Source organism: Diabrotica undecimpunctata, chromosome 6 (genome assembly GCF_040954645.1).
Source record: "Diabrotica undecimpunctata isolate CICGRU chromosome 6, icDiaUnde3, whole genome shotgun sequence".
Classification (NCBI taxonomy): domain Eukaryota; kingdom Metazoa; phylum Arthropoda; class Insecta; order Coleoptera; family Chrysomelidae; genus Diabrotica; species Diabrotica undecimpunctata.
In genome coordinates this window covers 12,794,503-12,816,547 of record NC_092808.1, presented here as the reverse complement: position 1 = coordinate 12,816,547, position 22,045 = coordinate 12,794,503, and the positions used below count along the sequence as shown (strand labels likewise).

Below are 22,045 nucleotides of genomic sequence, written 5' to 3'. Positions count from 1 at the left end.
TGTACAATTTTATGTTTATTAAATTCTCAACAGATTGTTGGATAGGAAGTTGGACTCTAGGAAGCGAAAGGACTTGGACAAGATTTAATTAACAAACTGTGCTCGATATCTGCCTTTCATTTGACCAAAGTTTAATTAATTATAATTTAACGAGTATTCAGACTCCGAGATATATGATAGAGCATACGGCGTACCTCAGGGATCTGTTTTGGGACCACTATTGTGTAACATCCTGTACGATGAAATCCTGTGAATAAAAATATCAGAAGACGCGGAACTAATTGAATACGCAGGCGATTAGTAATAATAAAAAATAGAAGAAGAACGTAGTAGGAACGTGTCTCATAGTAAAACTACTTAGGAACTATAATCAATGAGTCGTGGGACAATACCTACGAGATTAAATGTCGCATCGAAAAGGCAAAAAGTGCATTAATGACTATGAGCTCTGTGATCAAGATCCATATCCTCACCCTAGAAAAAAAATAAGGTTTCTTAAATATTACATGTACTCAGTGCTTCTGTACGGAGTAGAAACGTGGACATTGAAGGCCAAAACTCTATCAAAACTTTAGGCTTTTGAGCTATAGTCATACAGAAGGACTCTGAAGATACCATGGACAGACAAAGTTAATCATGATGAAAAAGTACTACGGAGGATGAACACAACCGCGGATTTGGTCAACATCGTGGAGGGCCGTAAGCTGCAGTACTTGGGACATATAATGAGAAATCAAGGCAGATATGAGCTACTCCTATGCATTTTGCAAAGTGAAATTGAAGGAAAAATGGCCCAGGACGAAGAAGAATATCCTGACTTGCTAACCTGAGAACATGGTATAGAAAGACCTCAACACAGCTATCCCATATAGCAACCAACAAAGTCATCATAGAAAAAATAATTGACAAAGTTCGGAAGAGACAGGCACCCAAAGAAGAAGAAAAAAAATAGGAGACAGCCTGATGACGATAGCAAACACAGTATTGGAAAAGTGTGAGAAAAGATCAGCGAGTGAATAGGAGAACACAAACCGAAGCTGACTCCTCAAAAAACAGAAGCTGTGCTACTAATTGGAAGAAAGAGGTTAAGTAAACTAATAAATGTGGTACCAGACGACATTGTGATTAACCCCTTAAGAATACTTAAATTACTGAGGACTCACTATGGATAAAAATAAATCCAAGTTACGGATGTTACATCTTCTTCTTCTTCATGTGCCTTGTCCGTTCCGAACGTTGGCAACATGGCTATTCTGACTTTGTTTATGGCAGATCTAAATAGTTCAGCAAATGACAATCCGAACCATTGCCGCAAGTTTTGGAGCCACGAGTGTCTTCTCCTCCCTGGACCCCTTCTGCTGTCTATTTTCCCTTGAACGATCAGTTGTAGTACTCTATATTTATTATGTCTCATAACGTGGCCCAAGTATTCCAACTTTCTTTTCTTTATACTTATTCCTACCTCTCTCTCTTTACCTATCGGGCGTAGTACCTCTTCGTTGGTCACGTGCTCAGTCCAGGATATACGTAATATACGTCGGTAAGCCCACATTTCGAAGGCCTCTACTTTTTTCATCAATGTTGCGGTCATTGTCCACGCCTCCATTCCATATAACAAAACCGGGAATACATAACATTTCAGAAGTCGAATTTTGAGAGGTAGGGTGAGGCTTTTAGAGGTGAAAATTTGCTTCATGCTAGTGAACGATGCTCTTGCCTTTTCTACTCTTATACGTATTTCCTTTGCTTGATCCCAATTTGAGTTAACTGTTGTTCCCAAGTAGATGTACGAATCCACGTGTTCAATTCTTTCATTGTCTAATATCAGTTGCTGTGGTGGTTGTTGGGTTTTGCTTACTAACATCCATTTGGTTTTTGTGATATTTAGTCTGAGTCCGTATTGTGCACTTGTTTTTTGTATCTTACTCATTAGGCAACTCAGTTCCTCCATGCTACTTGCTAGAATCACAGTATCATCAGCATACCTTATGTTATTAATTATTTCTCCATTTATCTTTATGCCTTCTGTGCTTTCCTCCAGCGCTGTCTTAAATACTTCTTCTGAGTATATATTAAAGACAATAGGAGACAAGATACAGCCCTGTCGTACCCCTTTCTTGATCTCAATTTTATTGGTCAATGTAGATCCTACTTTCACTTTAGCTGTTTGGCCCCAATAGAGACTCGCTATTGTTCGAATGTCTCTGTAGTCGACTCCGATCTTATGGAGAACTTCAATTATCTGATGCTACATAGACAAAACTATCTCTAAATTCAAGAAGACAGGAGCAGCATTGATGCAAATAATGTATAGAATGAGAGAAATTGGGGCACAATCAACACAAAAGTAGAATAGTTCTAGCGTCGTTGAAGTCCATAATACTGCATGAATCGACTGTATGAGGAAAAACACTAAAAATGAAGAATATTCTAAAATTGCAGGCACAAAAAATATTGTGTTAGTATAGGTAAGGGGTACAAAAGAATATCCACTGAAAGCAATTTATTTATCACGAGAGTAATCCCGAGAAAGTTCCTGGTTTGGAAAAGAAAAAAACCATGGGAAAAATAAAAAAGAAAAAGAGAAGATTGGAGAAATTACAACTAAGAAGTGGCAAGAACAGTGGCAGAAGATTGAAGTGAGTAAGTAGATTCATACACTTATATCTTATATTAAAAACTGGGGGTAAATCCATAAGATGGAGTTTGGTGAAATTCATCACCATCGAACCCAATTTCTAATTGATCGCGGATATTTCATGGACTATTATTTCAAAATAAAAATAAGAGAAAACAAGTGTATGTACTAAGGGATACCTGCTACTAGCAAATACATTGTTTTATTTCAAAGAATCGGAAAACGCTAGATAATTGCTGGAAAGGAAAACAGGAAGAATCCTAACAAAAGCAATATAATAGATTGTATGCTAGTATGTAAAGAGAAATGGATTAAAATTTCAAAAACTAAGTAAAATATTGCAAAATAAAGAGTGAAAGTTTTTTAACGGGTAAAAATTCGGTACTATTAGTGGACGTATGCATATCTGGACTACCTTATGGTGGTCGCCCCTATGTGTGATTTTGTTACCAATCATAAAAAATGAGTACCTAGGTACGGTAGCGATGTGTGTTACTGCCTTCCCTGTTTAACCACAAAGCCAGTGTTTATAAAATTCTTAACAACATTAAAGAAGACACAAAAATAAACTGCAATCATTAGCAGTTTTTATCTGTGCTGACCATACTGTGTTAATAAGAGCCTATGATAACTTAACGCTTTTCTGAATTGCTTTATGGGATATAATAAACGATATAGCATTTTTTTTAAATACTTACAAGACTAAGCTGGTATTGTTTTCAAAGACTGAAGCATGTGTCAACTTAATCACAGAAATGTATGTAGATATTATTAGTGATTTGGCCGTAGTGAGCTGATGTAGAAGGAAAAGTTGATGTAAGGAGAATGGAGACAGTCAAAGGAGATTATACGCTTACTGAGATTATACTAAAAAAAGAAAATAAAACTTTATATAAAAAATGACAGAGACAAAATTATGTGAAGAGGTAAATGCAGTCTATACCAGGTGGTGACTGAAAAGATCAAGGAATGATAGATTGGGAACTCTTGTGGGAAGAGATGCATCAACTCTTTCCGCAAACGGAATAAGAAACGGTAGCAGGGATTATTTTACAAATTTGATAAATTCAAAAACCAACTGAACAAAAAATTCTCAGCTGCTGCAAGTCGGTTGAATAGAAGAAGGGCATCCAAATAAGCGGTTAAGTGTCAGGACCAGATTGATATCTACTTTAGACAGTAAGATTATTTATAAAGGTATGTGTGAAACCGATAATACGTTCGTATAGCAACTTGTCGAGTGGAGAGTGTGGAAAGACTTGTTAGGAGTGAGAATACAAGGTTACGAATAGGAAGCACAATATAAACCACTATGCTTGCTTAACATAATAAGACACTGCTGAGTGGATTGAAAAGAGTGGGAAGCCTATTAGAGCCACTATATGGCTTTCATCAAATCAAGGTTCATTAATAGTCAATGTAATGATGAATTTATGACCGACTAGGAGCGTGATCTAACTATCAATATAACTTTATAACGAAGTGAATAAGATTAAAAAAATTTGGGGGTATTATCTTTTTAGGTTTATTAATAATCAATATACTTACCTTATGGTGACGTCTCCTCATTCCACTATAAAATCGAGTTTTGAATGTTGGATGCGTTTTCATATGATCGTATACCGAGCTAACCAAAGAAATTGGCAACTGGCCTGAAAGAACTTCGTCCAATTTTTCAAACGTATCATTTTTTGTATCAAAACTATTGTTTCCGCTCTAAAATAAAATAGTCATAAAAATTTATAAGTTACAGATATAATATATAGATATTATACAGTACGTTAAGTTTTAAGTTAGATATTCACCCTATAAATGGCAACACTGCACGCCGTCGACTTTCTACGAACCTGCTTCGTTCACCCGTCGCCAATAATTTGTCGTTTTACAGTGCTACAGTCAATTCATAATATTGTTAAAAATTTTAAGAGTTATTATTGCCACAAAAATTGCAGAAAATCTCTCGCTCAAAAAGTGTCACCAAAGAAGTGCCATATTTTATGACAGATTGGGATAGGGAAAAGGGGAGGAATGGTAGCCGCTGGGGTAATCTAACAGTGTTTCGTCCAAACTGTACCTAAAACAATGACGATGTTTTGCTGGCAAAGAAGGAATTTTTGAAAATGTCATATTTTGTTGGAGTTGATGTATTAGTGCAAGTTTTTTAAAGGTATGTAGAAGTATGTAATTAGGTTTATTTATTTATTTGTTAAATTTTTAACGTAGTTTAAGACCATATAAAAAGTTCTGGCTCTAATTTAAGAGATTAATGATTATGAGTCGATCATTATAAATATGTATTTTGGGGTTATAATAGCTACGCGCCTGGAGGTAATGCTGGCCGGCCACTATTACCCCCAAATTGTATTTATATAATACAGACTATTTCTTTATAAATTCTTATATTTAGAGCAACTTAGTGCAGCAATAAATGCAGTAAATAATGGCAGAAGCGTCCGTGAAGTTGAAAGTTTTGTAATTCCCAGATGTACAATTCAATTACGACTAAAGCGAAATGATACAACAGCTGCTTCTTTAGGTCGTAATTCTGTATTTATCAAAGAAAAAGTAGTAGTTTTGACAAAGTAGATCATCAAGTTATCAAAAAATTATTATGGGATAAATCCCACAGAAATAAAAAATGTGCTTATAAATACGCTGAAGAAAAAAATTGACATCATCCATTTTGCAAAGAAAAGAAATTGCTTGAAGAGGCTGGCTTGACGGTTTCCCTAAAAGAAATCCAAAGATTTGATTAAGAAAATCTAAGGCGACAAGTATTAACCGCATATCTGCTTTTAACAAAACTGAAGTAAACCTCGGAAAACGCAGCACGAGAGGCGTACGTAGCATTAAAGGAAGCGGCTACAACAATGGGTTTAATAATAAACACCAACAAAACAAAATACATGAAAATAGGTACGCAACCACAAACACTACGGCCACTTGTTATAGAAAATGACGTCATCGAAGCAGTTAACGAATTTGTATACCTGGGAACGCTCGTCAATACTGAAAATGACACTACCGCAGAGATAAACCGCAGAATTTGCACGGCTAATAGATGCTATTTTGGGCTTAATCTCCTTTTTAAATCTACAGTTATATCAAGAAATACAAAATTAAAACTCTACAAAACAATAATACGCCCAGTCCTAACATATGGTTCAGAAACCTGGACTTTAACAAAAAGCAATGAAAACATGTTAGGATGTTTCGAAAGAAAAATACTAAGGCGCATCTATGGAGCGGTAAATGAAAATGGTGTCTGGAGAAGACGATACAACTTCGAACTCTATAGGATATACCAGGAACCAGATATCGTAAAACACATAAAGATAGGACGTCTGAGGTGGGTAGGCCATGTAATGTGGATGGAGCAAACCGACCCAGCTAGAAAAACGCTCCTTGATAGACCTATTGGTCAAAGAAGAAGAGGAAGACCCAGAACAAGATTCCTAGATAACATAGACCAAGATATGAGAAATATGGAAATACGTGCTTGGCGGAGGAAGGCGATGGATAGGGACGACTGGAGAAAAATTCTTGGGGAGGCTAGGACCCACACAGGGTTGTAAAGCCAAAATGATGATGATGATGAAGTAAACCTTTTTTCCCTAATTTAAAATCCATATTGGATAAATATAAATTTTCTGCATCCAAAATATATAATGCAGACGAGACAGACATAACAACCGTCCAAAACCCCGGAAAAATACTTGCTGAAAAGGGACAAAAGATAGTCGGCTTTATTACAAGCGCAGAAAGAGGTCAAACAACAACCATTATGTGCTGCATAAGTGCCCCAGGAACATATATTCCACCTTTGTTTATTTATGCCAGCAAAAGGATGAAACTAAAGTTCGCGTAGCCACACCAGTCAAAGCCATTAAAGGTTTTGAGAATACAGGAATATTTCCATATAATCCTGAAAATTTTACCGATGAAGACTTTGCTCCAGGTGAATCATTCATACAAGAAAACGATAAAAAGACACTAGACCAAGAGAAAAAAAATTGATTAGATAAGGAGAAGAATAATAAGGAAGTTAAGGGGAATAAAGAAAGTTCGACAGATGACAAAAAGTTTGAAGTATCTTTTGTTGACATAACTCCACTACCAGAATGCTCAAAAGATGACTCAGTTGGAAATAAAAGATCCAACCACAAAAGCAACAGGAAACAATATTCCGAAATATTGACATCAACACCAGTGAAGTAACTTTTAGAAGAAAAACAACGGAAGAAGGAAGAGTAAATGAGAAATAAAGCTAGTAAAGAAACGAAACGAAAAATAGGCATCGAAGAGTCCAGACCTCCGCGAATAGTTCCAAAAAAGAAATTTTATACGAACACAGAAGATCACAGAATATATATCATCTGAAGATGAGGATGATGACGATGACCGCGATAGGGACGTTAACGAAGATATTTGCACAATTTGTGGCGAATTCTGTAAAAACAGAGAACTCTGTATCCAATGCAGCATTTGCGGCCAATGGGCACACAAAGACTGTACCCGTTTCGAAAGCAAAATTTACATTTGCGATTTCTCCATTTAATTATTTTTTAAATGATGGTAATAGTGGCAGTTGCCACTTTTAACCCTCGGCAGCGGGTACATATGGCCACCAGCAGAAGTCTGAAAAACCGTTTAATTCTTTTTGTTCTGTTTAAAAAAAATTCGTAAATAGAGTTTGAAGTACTAAGGTTTAAAGTTTTATTTACGTTAACAGTATAATTTTTAAAGCTATGTAGCAGTATAAATAAACCAAAATGCTTATTAACCAAGATGCAATCCAGCAATGTTTCTTTGGGTTATTTTAAGCAGGCAATATTGGTTCATCTACTTGCAGAAGCCTCATTGTACGCAACCTTGAACGGTCTCAGTACTGCTCGGTCAAGAGGCTGAAGTTTGTGGGTGGTGTGGTCTTATCATATAACAATTGTCATCTCTCGAATATATAATTGCTTATAGTTTTTTGTGAGAACTGTGGTCTGTCAAGTATCAGAAAATCCAGACTTTCCTTAGTGGGATTCACTCGAATATCAAACATTTTTAGTTAATGCAAAAATGAATCGGCATTCCCACCTACTTTGTTGACAAGCAAAAATTCTCACCTCCAAAACATCCTTCTTCAACTCTTCTGCAATTTTAATACTACCAAATACAAATAACGAAGGTAAAATACATCACCTGTCTCGTTGAAAGACAGTAGCACAGTTACAGTTCTGCATCTCTCTTCCGATGTGATTTTACTTACCAGCCTCTTCCTTCCTGTGACAGAACCATTCAGGCACTATCATGGACCACAGAAACTCCCATCTCATCACAGTTAAACACCTTTGAGGGAATAAAGTTAAATTTTGATAGCAGTGCTCCATATTTGTTGAAGAAGAGGTTCACTTGTGGTTTGTTAAAACCGACAGCTCTTTGAATACTTGTTAACTATGGTTTTCGCAAATAAAGGTGGGAATGGCGACTTAAAAAATAATTATAAAACTTGTCTCCTGCAATCTTTTATTTTTATTAAATTACGCGGAAGTTTTCAGATAACTCCAAAGTAAATATTAAAAACATTTTTTTTGTTCATAGGCATCATTTGTTGTCTATATCTATTAAATGTTCAACTAATTTGGTTTCTACCTCTTCAGAAAAATCTTCTTAATATGACCTATAAGTGGCTTCATATCTACGTCTCCACCACCTTATAGCTGTTTGATTATGTCTGCCAGCGTGCTCTTTGGGACAGAAAAATGAAAAGAAGCTTGTCTAATAGTTATTTTGTTTTCCAATACTTGCTTGATTGCCATTTTCATCGAGCCTTCTAACAAAATACTCTTTTTTTCTTTCGACATCGTGTTCAATATATCTGGAAGGTAAAAAAAAAGAATTAATGAGTCAGCACACAATATTTAGTGTCTGTCCGATAGACAGCACATGAGTGTCCGATACTGGGAGAATATGGTAGCAAGATGATTTAATATTTTCCTTACAAACTAATGTTTATGATTAAATATCAATGACTTCTATGCATTGGTTATATAAGTAGCATTAACACAAACTATAAAAAATAAAATGTACTCACCAGGCATCACAGTTTAGAAGCTTAAAACAAGAAGCACGAAATGATCGCCACCTGCACAGTGAACCTAAATGGCATAAAGCTTCTAATGCTAGAGCGCATATCGCTACTATGTAGTGGACTTTATTGGAAACACACTCCGCCGGTACTGGGAAAGTTTCCCCTATACTTGTTAAATTGTACAGATCCGTCGCTAATAACCATCAGATGAATGCGACTGTCTTTAAATAAAAAAAATATTTTGTTTACTTACCATCTCATGTTCAACGTCGGGTATAATAGACAAAATGGTTGTCATAACATGCTGCTTTTCTAAAATAGTCTCATTCTCACACATATTACCGATGCTTACTTGAGTAACTTCCTCACATACCTCAGTAACCGATTCAGGCGGCATGGTACTGGACACACTAACACCAGGAACTTCGTTAAAATTAAAGAGAGTAGTTCTCTCCAGATCACTGTTAGTAAGGCCCAAGGCAGATTTTGCTAGGTCATCAACATCAATTTTGGGCGAATCTGCAGAACCGGATTTATCTACATCCGCGAGTGAATCGCTTCTTTTGATATTATTATTTGTAAAAAAACCTTTGGACGATAGGGGGAATTTATTTTTCACCTGTTTCTTAGCCGAAGCAATTTTTTCAAAATTTTCTTGAGATTTTCTTACAAGTTTCTGTGATTGCCCAATGTTTTCTGTATCTGCTTGGGATCTGGGTTCCCTTACATAGTTTCTGTTTTTATTATCTATTTCTTTTTGATGTGGTTTTTGTTTCTTTGTATTAGGCGGAGGCTTAGGTTTCTGGTGTCTTCTTTTGCCAAAATTTTCATTTTGTTCCTTGATTTCAAGTTTACCATTCTTGGTGGCATTCACTGTCCCATTCTTAGAACTAATTTCCTCTTCATAATAGTCACCGTCATCCTCCTCATCACGTGATGATACAGTTCGTGGATCAGCAAAAACATTATCGCTTTTCTTGATTATTTGATTTAATTTGTTACTTTTAGAAGGTATAGAATCTTCTTCATCGCCGTAATCTCCTTCAACAGCACCTTTTTTATTGATTGCTATAAAATGTTCTCTTTTAGAGGTCGCATGTTCTTCATTTACATATTCCTCATCAATTGGTTCTTCTATATCAGCGTCATAAACATAGTCTGCAGACTTTAGTTGCCTTAGTTTGTATGAATCACGTTTTTTGTTAATATAATTGGAATATGGCTGCTTTTTCCTTCTAAAAAATTTCTTTTTTGCTAATCTTTTATTTAAATCACATTGGTCACCTTGACAATGAGCTGTTTTCAATTTGTGGTAAGTATGATGAAAATATCGCTTCTGAAAATTGTTTTCTAAATTATTCTTGCCATTATTACTTTTATTGTCATCGATAATTACCTTAATCGTTTGTGAATTCTTGCGAATGTTTTCGTTATCGAGGTATTGTGTGTCCATGTCATTGTTGGGACGTCCGACAATGTCACAATTCACTAAATCATTTTCTTTGTCTACGTCTATGTCATTAGATTTTTCTATAGCTTTTTCCGGCTCCAAATCTTTAGATGGCGGCATTTGCTCATCTTTAATTTCTTGAATATTAAGATCATTAATATCTTCTGGTGTTGATATTTTCAGCAAAGCGTCATCCATGTTAAAATCTTTATTACTATTTATTTTAGTGTTTTCCTCGATATCTTCATTCTTTTCAACATCTGTTTTAATATTTCCTTTTGGTTCAACTATGGTAATTTCAATGTGATTGTTAATATTTTCATGCCCTGTATGGACATTTGAGTGAGATGGAAGTGCTGGTTCCTTTTTATTTTGTTGTACTTGTCCATTGTTGTTAGTTTCAACAATGTTGAGTGCTGTATCGCTTAATGTACTTTTATTGTTTATATTCGTTTCTACAGTATTAGGTATCATCTCTAAATTTTCTTTGTCTAAATTAATGTTGTTAGTTTTATCGTTATTTTCAATAACTTCTTTATCAGTGGAAACTTTTATATTCATACGATTCTTTTCATCTGTTTTATAAATATTAGTAACATTTAAATTTATATTATGATTATTATTATTTTCATTTTCCTTACTCATATCTTCATTATCAAGAACTACTTCAGTATTTGAATCTGTCGGTTTCGTATTGTCAACATTTTGATTTTTTTCAGTATCGTTAAAAAAACTTACAGTTACATCTATGTTTTCTTTATGACGAACGTTTTTATCAGGATGTTCAATAATGTTCAAGTTCTTATTAAGCATTTCATTTACATTTTCAGAAGCTGCATTATTAACATAATTATCTAAACCTAGTATAGAACCATCTTTATAGTCTGAATTTCGTTTTAATGAAAGTTGTTGCGGTCCCTTTTCTACACTTGAATCCTTATTTGGACTGTCTTCAACAACGATACTTTTGGCAGATTCAAACCCATTATCTTGAACACCATTCTTCAAATTCGGATTATCTTGAGCAAATTCTATACCTTTTTGTAGCCGATCTTTTTCTGAAGCAGTCCAGAATTTGCTCATGTCTTTAAATTTATTGCCATAAAATTGATTTTGTTTTTCTTGAACATTTTGAGGTGTGATAAAGTTGGAGATATTTGACTGAAAGAATGGATGAAGAGGCTGATGAATTATTGAGTGAGAATTTGGCTCCGTAACTTGGTAAAAGAGTGCATTGTCTTTTAAAGTCTTGTCAGCAATGTTTCTATCTGTATTTAGTTTTTCATTAACGCTAAAAAGATTGTTGTAGTTTAAAACATTCTCGTGGTCTTTGTTAAATAATTCTTTACTATCAGAATGTAAACTTCTTTGAAAAGGACTAATATTGAGGAGTGATTTTGGCAATTTGAAATTTTTGCTGTTTTGTTCAATACTATTTTTGTCATCGTTTACAGCTTCAATATTAAATACTAAAGATTTTGAATCCTTTTCATTTTCTTGGATTGATTTTATAAGCTTGCCATCTTTTAACACATTTATTTGTATTTCTCTCTTATTATATTTATCCTGATTGTCTTGCTGATATCTTTCTGGAAATTTTTTATCGAATCGGTGTATTTCACCGTTTTTACCATTTGGTTCAACTACAGGAATTTTTTGACTTTCAAAAAAATGTTCCTTGGAAGAATGTCTTCTTGCTCTACTTGATTTGTGAGAGCTTTTGACCTTATTTAATTTTTTGTTGTTTCGTTGTTTATGATTAGTCGTACCTAGGTTTGATGGGGCGTTTTTGTTAAGTTCCTGGTTGAAGTGGGGGTAAATGTCATTATGTGGAGCTTCATCTATGTATTGTTCTTCATCGTAGGATAAAAGCTGAAAGAAAAAAGTTAAAATTATTAAAAAAACAGTGCAATATTTCAATTCTGTTCTACATTTGCCATTACTACTTATAGTGAGAATGACGCTTAGGAACACGATGAATAGGGTAATAATGGAAGGAAGCTTTTCAAGACAGTTCACGGTGAATAGAGGTTTAAAACAAGGGGATCCGCTATTAACGAATTTATTCAACCTAGTATTTGAACTAATCGTAAGAAGATCAAATATAAGCACAAACAGGACTATATAGATTGCTAATATTTCTTAGATCACAGGTGTTTATTCCTATATTTGTTAATATCTCCATCAGCTTGTCGTGTTTTACTGTATCACATGCTTTATTTTAGTCAATAAAGCATGCATAAATATCGCAATTCACATCTCTACATCGTTGAAATAGCACTTGAATGCTAAAGAGTGCATCTCTTATTGCGTTCCCAAAACCAAACTGTGTACGGCTGATTTCTTCTTCTCATAGTCTATATATCCTTTGATGTATAATTTTTACAAATAACTTTAAAATGTGGCTCATTAAGCTGATGGCCCGGCAATCATTGCGGGATACTGATTTTGTTTTCTTTCTTCTTCTTAGAGTACCGTCTCCTTACGGAGGTTTTTTTTAACTTGCTGTTCTAAACAAATACATTCGATCTGCATTGATACCAATCACGTGGATTCTTCAACTATGAGTTCTGCCTTCGCCAACAAATCTTCTTCCTTGAATCTTTCCCTGTATATCCTCTCACCTGGTCCCCTCATCACGTGGCCTAGGTATTCCAGTTTTCTGGTTTGTATAGTGGTGATTAGTTCTGTTTCTTTACCAACCCATTCCAGTACTTCTTTATTTATAATTCTATCAGTCCATGATATTTTTAATACTCTGCAGTATAACCAGAGTTCTAAAGCCTCGATTCTTTTTAAATTGCGTTTTTTTAATGTCCAAGTCTCAGCTCCATATAATAATATTGAAAATATATAACAGCAAATGGTACGTAGTCTGATCTCCAAATTTAGATTTTTGCACGTTAGGAGTAGCTTCAATCGTATAAATGCTGATCTGGCAATCTCTATTCGCCTGTTTATTTCTGCAGTATGATCATTGGTTTCATTGATCAAAGTTTCAGTACTGATATTTTTCTACTTGTTCTATCACGTTACCATTGATTGTCAATAGGTGATGTATATTTTGTTGTCTTTTTGTAATTAGCATATACTTCGTTTTTTTAGCGTTTATAGTAACTCCCATCTCAACACTATTCATATTAGGGCTTTCGATAAGATGTTGTAGATCTTCTATGCTCGTTGCTATGATCACAGTGTCGTCTGCATACCGTAAGTTGTTAATTAATTTTCCGTTAACGGTAACTCCCGCTTTGATATTATTGAGCGTGTTTTGGAAAATTTTTTTAGAATATAAGTTAAACAAAAGTGACGATAAAACACATCCCTGTCTAACTCATCTACAGATCTTCATTTCTTCTGAGTGTTGCCCATCAATTTAAACTATGGCACTTTGGTTCCAATATAATGTTTGCACTATATTTATAATTTTACTGTCAATGCGCTTGTTCATAAGTATTGATATTAGTTTTTCATGTCTTACTTTATCGAAAGCTTTTTCGTAGTCAACAAAGCACAAGTGTAGATCAACGCTTACATTCCGACATCGCTGAATCAATATGTTGATGGCAAATTCTTCTCGAGTACCCATTCCATTTCGGAACCCGAACTGCTTCTCGCTAATATCCTCTTCTAGCCTTTCGTATATTCTCCTATGTATTACTTTTAGAAGTACTTTTAAAGCATGACTCATGCAGTGTTCGATAATCAGAGCACTCTTTTGCTGCTTGTTTTTTAGGGATGGTTATAAATGCTGACTTTAGCCACTCTTGTAGTATTATTCCCGTATCGTACACCGTGTTGAATAAATCTGCCAATACTTCCAAGTTATCCTCTTCCACTAGCTTTAACAGTTCTACTGGTATTTCATCTAATCCAGCTGCCTTATTGTCTTAAGAGTTTTTGATGGCATATTTGTAGTCTTAATTTCTCTGGTAAATATATTAGTAGTACTCCTTTTTTGTCTTTTATGTGCCCTTGCTGAGTATTTCGACCCATACCAGTCACTTCTCTTATTTTTTTTGTGAGTATTTCTCATATCATATTTTGTTTCTAGTTCTTCTATCTCTTTACATTGTTTCATCAAATAGATTTCCTTAGCTGTTTTAATTTTTTCCTTAATTATTCGTTGTATTTCTTTATACTTCTGCAGATCTTGTTCTTTATATTTCCTCCTTTCTTCTATCTGTAATAGTATTTCTTCTGTCATCCACTGTTTTTTAGCCTCTGACCTATGTTGTATCAAACTTTCTTGAGGTGGTTTCAGTAATGTGTTTTTTATATTGTACTACTTTTTATTTACGTCCATAATTTGTTTGTTGTCAGTTAATATATTTAATTAACTGACAAAATATTAACATTCACATTATTTTTTAATTCGTTTTTTATTTCTTCGTTTTTTAACATTCTTACATTAATTTTTGGTTGTTGTTCAATTCTTTTTGATTTTATTATCACGTCAGCAGCTAACGGATTGTGGTCTGACTTAACGTCTGCTCCAGGGTAAGTTTTAAGTGAGGTTATAGAGTTTTTATATCTGTTGTTTTCTTTGGTAGAGCAATAAACGTTGACTTCAGCCATGATCTTGGTGTTACTCTGTTTCAATATATTTCATTGACTATTTTTGTTAGTGGTTGAGTACCATCGGTGTTAAATAGCTTTATGAGTTCCGCGTATGCGTTGTCAGGTCCAGGAGCTTTGCCATCTTTTAGTTGTGATATTGCTTTTTCCACTTCATCTGATGTAATTGGTAAGTGGTCATTACATATGTAGGATGGAGGTTGTTCGGACCTATTATTATCAAAGAGTTCTTGTATGTATTTGGCCCATATTCATATTTCTTGATTTTTATCTGTGATGATGTTTCCCTGCTGATCTTGCAGTTTGCTAGCTGTGTTGGAGTTTTAAAAACTAGCTGCTTGTTTTACCTTTTTATGCACATTCCTTTGTATATTTATTTTTAATAATAATGACAGAGCATTGACCTCACTTTTCAGGCTCTGGAAGCAGAATAAATTTTTTTTAATATAATAGTTATTTATTGTACAAGACGATGAAATTGTACTTAATCTTTGAGAGCGTTTTTTAGCGTCGAGACGTCAGTCGAGACGCTAATTATGCTCGAGAAGATAATGCGATTTTATCGTCGTGTGCAATACAACATTTTTTTATATAGCAAGACTTTAAGTTCAGGTGAAAAATAGAATTTCAAAGAAAATTTACGTTTTGGTTTTTGCGGAGAATATTGTTGCGTTTTGTGTATAAAGTGAATAAATACGAAATGGACGGAAAAGAATTGACACAAGAAAAGGAAAACCTGCCATCAGATGTAGAAAATGCAGCGTTGGAAGCAGAAAGTTTATTGTTGCCACAAAAATCTAGGATGATGTATGAGAAAGAATACCAGACTTTTAAAAAGTGGAAAAGCATTAAGAATATCAATGGCGTGAGTGAAAAAACACTTCTGGCGTATTTTTCTGAAAAGTCGAAGAAAGCGATGCCATCGTCGTTATGGTCGTATTATTCGATGCTGAAGCGTACGTTGTTGGTGAATGAAAATTGTGACATTTCTAAATTCAGCAAGTTAACCACCTTACTAAAAAACCTGAGTGGAGGATACAAAGCTGAAAAGTCCAAAAATCCTGGAGTCAGATGACATTATTAAATTTCTGATAGAAGCTCCTGATGACGTCTATTTGTTGATCAAGGTTATTGCTATTTTTGGTGTGCATGGAGCGACTACGTCCGATGAATTGTACAAGTTAGAAGTGTTTAACGTGGACGACAGAAAATGTGGTCGTTTTGTATTACTGACAAGAAAAGTGGACTGAGTTTTTTGGAAATTGTGACAAAGTATATTGCCTTGCGCCCCAAAAACGTACCTCACAGTAAGTTTTTTGTAAATTACCGACAGCAAAAGTGGACTACTCAACCGGTGGGGATTAACACTAAATATAATATCCCCAAGAAGATTGTAGATTTTTTGAAACTTGCAAATTCAGAAATGTACACGGAGCATTGTTTCCGTCGTTCTTAAGAGTCAATAAGCAATAATATTGCTGTATCCAAGTGTACGCTTGGCGGACCAGAAAATCACTTCAGTACCTCGAATCACGTGTTTAAGCAAACGAGTACAAGTTGTGATCCTCCAAAAATAGATATTTCTAATAATGTTAATTGTAAAATTTCAGTTGTTTTTAATCCTTAATGTGTTTGAATTTGTAAATTTTATTCAATAAAAAAAAGTTAAAACATTTTATCTAGTCTTGCTGTTAAAGTGTCACTTTATCTACCCTTGCGGTTAAAGTGATAACATTAGCTATGGAAAAAATAATAATATCAACAATTAATTCATACATTATTAAAAAAATAAAAATGAATTCTCTTTATTACCTTGTGGTTTTGTGCTTCTTCAATTTCGTCATAATAATTTTGTTCTCGATTACGTCTTTTAACAATATTCTTTATGGCCTTAAAATCTTGTTTGTGTTCTTGTACAAAAGCCAACCATTCGTTCAATTCTTTAGGAAGATCAGGCCTTGGTTGATAATACTAAAAAATATTGAGTATAGTTTAATAAAAATATCAAGAAAAACTATTTGTTTCCACTGAGCTTGCAAAATCTGACACTTTGGAAAATATCAGGGTTGAAAAAAATATTTTTTGGAAAATTAAGTTTGGTTAAAAAGTTTAGTAGTTTTTATAAAATCTAGAGTTTGATATGATAATATTTATGATGGTACATCTAGGGGTTGAAAACAAAGTCAAAACAAAAGTTGAGAGAAGCGTCGTTCCTAATCGAGCTAACGAAGTTAAAGAAAAAAAAAAAGGGAAACAAACAAAAACTAAAAATATTAAAAATGAAATAATATATACTAGTGGACCAACTTGACATCGAGTTTTTTAAATAAAATTTTTATTTTGCGAGAAAAATTAAGAGATTAATACAAACAATATAAGCAAGAATATACATAACATTCATCAATAATAATGCAAGTAAAAAAAAGTGATTATGGAAGTCGACCTCAAAACCGGAATGCAATTTTTAGTTCATCAAATGTCGACATGGATATCATTTAGCAGTTAATTTTGCATGCTGATCACGAATCCGGTGTCAGATTTGCTCTATCTTGACGTTTTATGCGCATTTCGGGTCACTTCCGGTGTCGGATCGCAACCGGAAGTACATAGTTAGATTCGTCTCGACGAGACCTTTCGATCCATATATACATTGTGGGGTCTAAAACTTAAAGTAAATTTTAACTTCCGGTCATCTCAAAACCGGAAGTGAATTTTTGTACCAAAAGTATATCTTGACAATCTCATACGTAATACTAATAATATTCCGAAAAAATATTTTAATTATCTCATATGGTTTTTGAGTAAAGTGGTGGACAAGAAAAGGGCTTAGCGTTTTAGTATATAAGATTATTTAAATAATCTATAAATCATGGCATAAACAAGAAAGAGATGAGCAAGTATAGGGATATAACGAACAAAGCCTACGAGGAAAAACAAAAAGGGAAATAAGTAAAAACCGGCTTCAGTAAAGTATCTATAAAAAAACAGTTGTGGACATTAAACAAGAAAGAAAGCAAATTAAGTAAACAAAAAAATGCTACAGTCCCAAAGGCCTACGTCGTAAGTTCGTCTTGGTTTTAGTATAGCTTTATAAAGCAGTATTTCGTTCACCAATGACAGTTGTGACTTTCTGCCAAGTAACCAATTTATTTGTTTTAATTTTATATTGAGCTGAGTTTTTTTGGCGGTAATGTATTGCTTCCGGGTGAGCTTTCGGTCCAAATGCAACCCAAGATATTTCACAACGTCGCTAACAGGAATAGGGGCATTGTTTAGACTAACTTGTGGACAAATGCGTCTTCTTGTTGTAAATGTACGCAAGTAAATTTGCAGTTTTTCAGTTGCTATGTCTGGGTCTTTGTTTGAAACTAAAACGGCTGTATCATCGGCAACTCGCCACTGTGACGTCATCTCTAATAGGTATGTCAGCAGTAAAGATAAGGTACAGGAAGGGACTGAGGATACTTCCCTGAGAAACTCCGGACTGGATTGAGTAATAGGTTGAAAACTCATTATTTATGAGTTTTATAATATCGAGAAATACTGAGGCACACATAGCGTTTTCTTCCAACCTTTTTTTGATTTTATTTACTATTCTGTGACAGTGTTGGATTGTTGAATATTTTAGACGAAAACCAAACTGATGTTCGGGTATTATGTTCTCGAATGGTACAGTTTCGCTTATTCTATTTAGCAGGATCTTGGACATCAATGGTAACAAGCTTATCGGACGATAGGAAGAAGGTTTTGTAGGTAATTTAGCTGGCTTTCTAAACATTTTAATATGAGCATATTTCCACTGGATTGAAAAATGGTTTAACTTTAGCATCATATTATAAATAATGGTAAGCATGATAACTGTTTTCCTGTGTAGGTGTTTTAGGATTATCCCATCGATTGAATCGTATTCTGGGGTTTGTGAGAGTTGCTACTCATTATTATTCTGCGAACCTCGAATGGGGAGAATGCTTTTATTGGAGGTTATAGTTGGCAGTGTGCATCTAGATATTCGCTAACTACATCATCATTTATGTTTTTACCTAAATTTGAACGATTGAACAACATAAGATACGCTGATGATACTGTCATTTTGCAGACAGTCTTGAAGGTCTGCAGACACTTGTCTCCAGGGTGGCAGAAGTAAGTAGCATGTTTGGGCTTGATTTTAACATAAAAAAAACCAAATACATGGTTATAAGCAAAAATAGGATAGCACCTGGTCACTTACTAGTTAACCAACAACCTATAACACAAATCACCAACTTTTGTTATCTGGATGCAAACATAAATGAACAGTGGGGCCAATCGGCGGAAATTATGATAAGAATCGAGAAGGCAAGATCAGGTTTCAGCAAAATGAAAAAAATCTTTAACAGCCACGATATAAAATTGGAAATAAAAGTTCGTTTACTAAATTGCTACGTATTTTCCGTTCTTTTATATGGCGTGGAGTCATGGACCTTAACTGAAGCATCACTGAAGAGACTCGAAGCATTTGAGATGTGGTGCTATAGACGCATGTTGAGAATTTCCTGGATAGACAGAGTTACCAACGAAGAACTATCACATAGAATGGGTAAAGAGCGCGAACTAGTCGTAACCATAAAACGTCGCAAACTAGAATACCTGGGCCATATAATGCGCAATGAACAACCATATAACCTACCTCTGACCATACTTCTAGGTAAAGTGCATGGGAAAAGAAGTCCAAGACGAAGAAGAATATCCTGGCTGCATAACCTGCGAAAATGGTTTAACTTAACCACTACCGGACTTTTCAGGGCAGCAGTCAACAAAGTCAGAATAGCCATGTTAGTGTCCAACATCCGAAACAGATAGGCACCATAAGAAGAAGACCTAAATTTGAAGTCAATATATTCTGCAAATATATTAGCTTCTTCATTGTCAGTCTGCGCCCAATTTTTATCAGGTTTTCTTATTGGAAGAATTGGTAGTATCGGTTTCTTGAATTTTTTAGTTATTTTCCATATAGATTGGTCATCTGGAGAGATCGTCTCATTTTTGAAATCTTATCTAGGCGAATTCGATGTAAATACACTAAACGTCCAAAAAACTTTAATCCTCTTTGAATTGTCTAAAGTACGCTCGTGTAGGTCGCCTAAATACAAAAAGATTTGTGCCACCAGTGGCTTTCTATGTATACCAACTCATTTAAGTTAAAGTATACCATAAATAAAACTTGTTAACATTGAAAAATTCATGATAAAACAGAAACAAATCCTCATTTAGAATGAAGTATATCGGGAGATAGCTTAAAAGTGGTTTCTAACTTTTAACTGATAAATAAAATCGCCACTTTATTCTAAGCAGAAGAAACTTCTTATGCCTAACTCTTTAGAAGCTGTAAGAGGTTCATTATCCCTTATTAAATATTCAATAGCAGTTGGATAATTTTGGAAATTATGCTAAAAGCTTTATGGTCTGATTAAATTATTTTCTGTAGAGTCTCACTTTTAAAGAAAATGTTGCTTTCTTGAGTACGTCTAGAAAAACCTTTCAGAATAACGACTTATATTGGTCAATATGTATTATAAGCAGGAAAACAATTCTATTAATTTAATTACTGGCAAATGCGTCATTTTGTGTAATAAAATTATTAAAAAATGGTGTAATGCTCGAATGTACTGTAATAAAACCTTAACTATACAGGGTTAGTCACTCAAATCAGTCCAGCTGAATATTTTTCAATTTTCGTTGCGATTTGTGTATATGCTGAAACAGATTGAGTTTTATTCCAAGAGGGCCATCTTCTAACGACATAGATAAATTTTTTCCCTCTTTTCCAGTACCATAAACTCTAATTTTCAATAGGGAATTAACTTTATTTAATCGGCACATCATAAGATTTTGCTAGAAAAATCAGGCATCCATGGTTTTTCTTTTTATATTAACTCTGTTCTTGTGAAAAATTATCAATTTATTAAAAGTCTTACACCCCTCTTAAAAACCAAACATAACGACTATGTTTTGCTAAAGTTTATGATACATTTTTTCAGTACGTCAAAAACTGCATTAAAAGAAATTTTCAAAGAGTTTGAACTGTTCTTAGTAGTGTTTAAATTTAAATAATATATTTAAAATTAAATAAAGTAATTTTATTATTTATTTGTTTTTTATATTTTAAACAAATTCAATAAATTATTATGTTTGCTCCTAACGCCACCTATTAACGTATTAACAAAGCATACGTGGTTTACTTACGACAAACCTGACCACGTTTGTACGGAGAAACTCTATCAAAACTTCAGGCTTTTGAGCTATGGTTATACAGAAGGATCCTGAAGATACCATGGACAGACAAAGTTACCAATAAAGAAGTACTGTGGAGGATGAAGACAACCGCGGATTTGATCAACATCGCGAAGGGCCGTAGGCTGCAGTACTTCGGACTAGAGATGTGTAGTTCACCATCGAAATAGTTCAAATGAACGATTCTTTCAACTGAACTAATTGAACTAGTTCACTGCGACCATTATAAATTCTGTCTCAACTTCTAAAGAAGAAAATAATGAATGAATGAAAGAAATGCCGATTAGCCTCAGATAACAGATAATAATTCTTATGAATGTGACAATAACATAAACAGTCTTATCTTAATATCATAATGGTTCGGATCTTATGCCCATGCATTGGCTTGGACGTTGCCATGCTTTGTTGTTTCTCGTATTGTAATTTTGAAATAAAAATTTTTAGTTGTGGTTAAAATGATTGATGCATTTACATAAAATATAATTTTATGTAAAAGTGAGAATGAACATGTGTTATTTAATGTTCCTAGAAAATTTACTGATTTTTTTGTAAAGGTTCTTTTAGAAAAACCTAATTATAGATACCTATGAGTTTAACTATACGTAACGTAAATATAAAAATAAATCATACGTGAACCATATTTATATTTAAAACGGTTAATAAAAAACAAATCTTAATAATTTTTTGCAAATAAAGAAAAATGTTAGTTGCAAAACATTTAAGAAATAAATTTAAAACATTTAAACCTAAACATACGATCGAAAAAATGGTTCCGAACCTGAACTACTTGTACGGTAGTGAAAGACTGACTGAAAACCAAAGAAAACGGGCGGCCGGTGCCGAGCTTGTGTGATGATTGAGACGAGACATCTGGCAACCAGTTATGTTAGGTTTGGATTTTGATTTCGGTCCTACAAATAGTTCTTTCGCGAACTAGTTCATTTTCGTGAAATAGTTCTCTTGAACTAGTAAATTGAAGGAAAAACGGCCCCAGGAAAAACTGGCTTGCTAACCTGAGAGCATGGTA

General features: G+C 34.1%; 1 protein-coding gene across 2 annotated transcripts in view; it reads right to left on the bottom strand.

Annotated features, from left to right (window-relative positions):
• LOC140443138 (uncharacterized) overlaps window positions 1-22,045 on the bottom strand; it is a 100,216-nt gene that overhangs the window by 9,640 nt on the left and 68,531 nt on the right. For both annotated transcript variants that reach the window (XM_072534225.1, XM_072534226.1), the window contains exons 3-5: window positions 16,561-16,719; window positions 8,974-12,042; window positions 4,187-4,354 (exon numbers count right to left, since the gene is read on the bottom strand). In XM_072534225.1, the coding sequence (XP_072390326.1) occupies window positions 4,187-4,354; window positions 8,974-12,042; window positions 16,561-16,719 (3,396 nt within the window). The remainder of the gene's footprint in view (window positions 1-4,186; window positions 4,355-8,973; window positions 12,043-16,560; window positions 16,720-22,045) is intronic.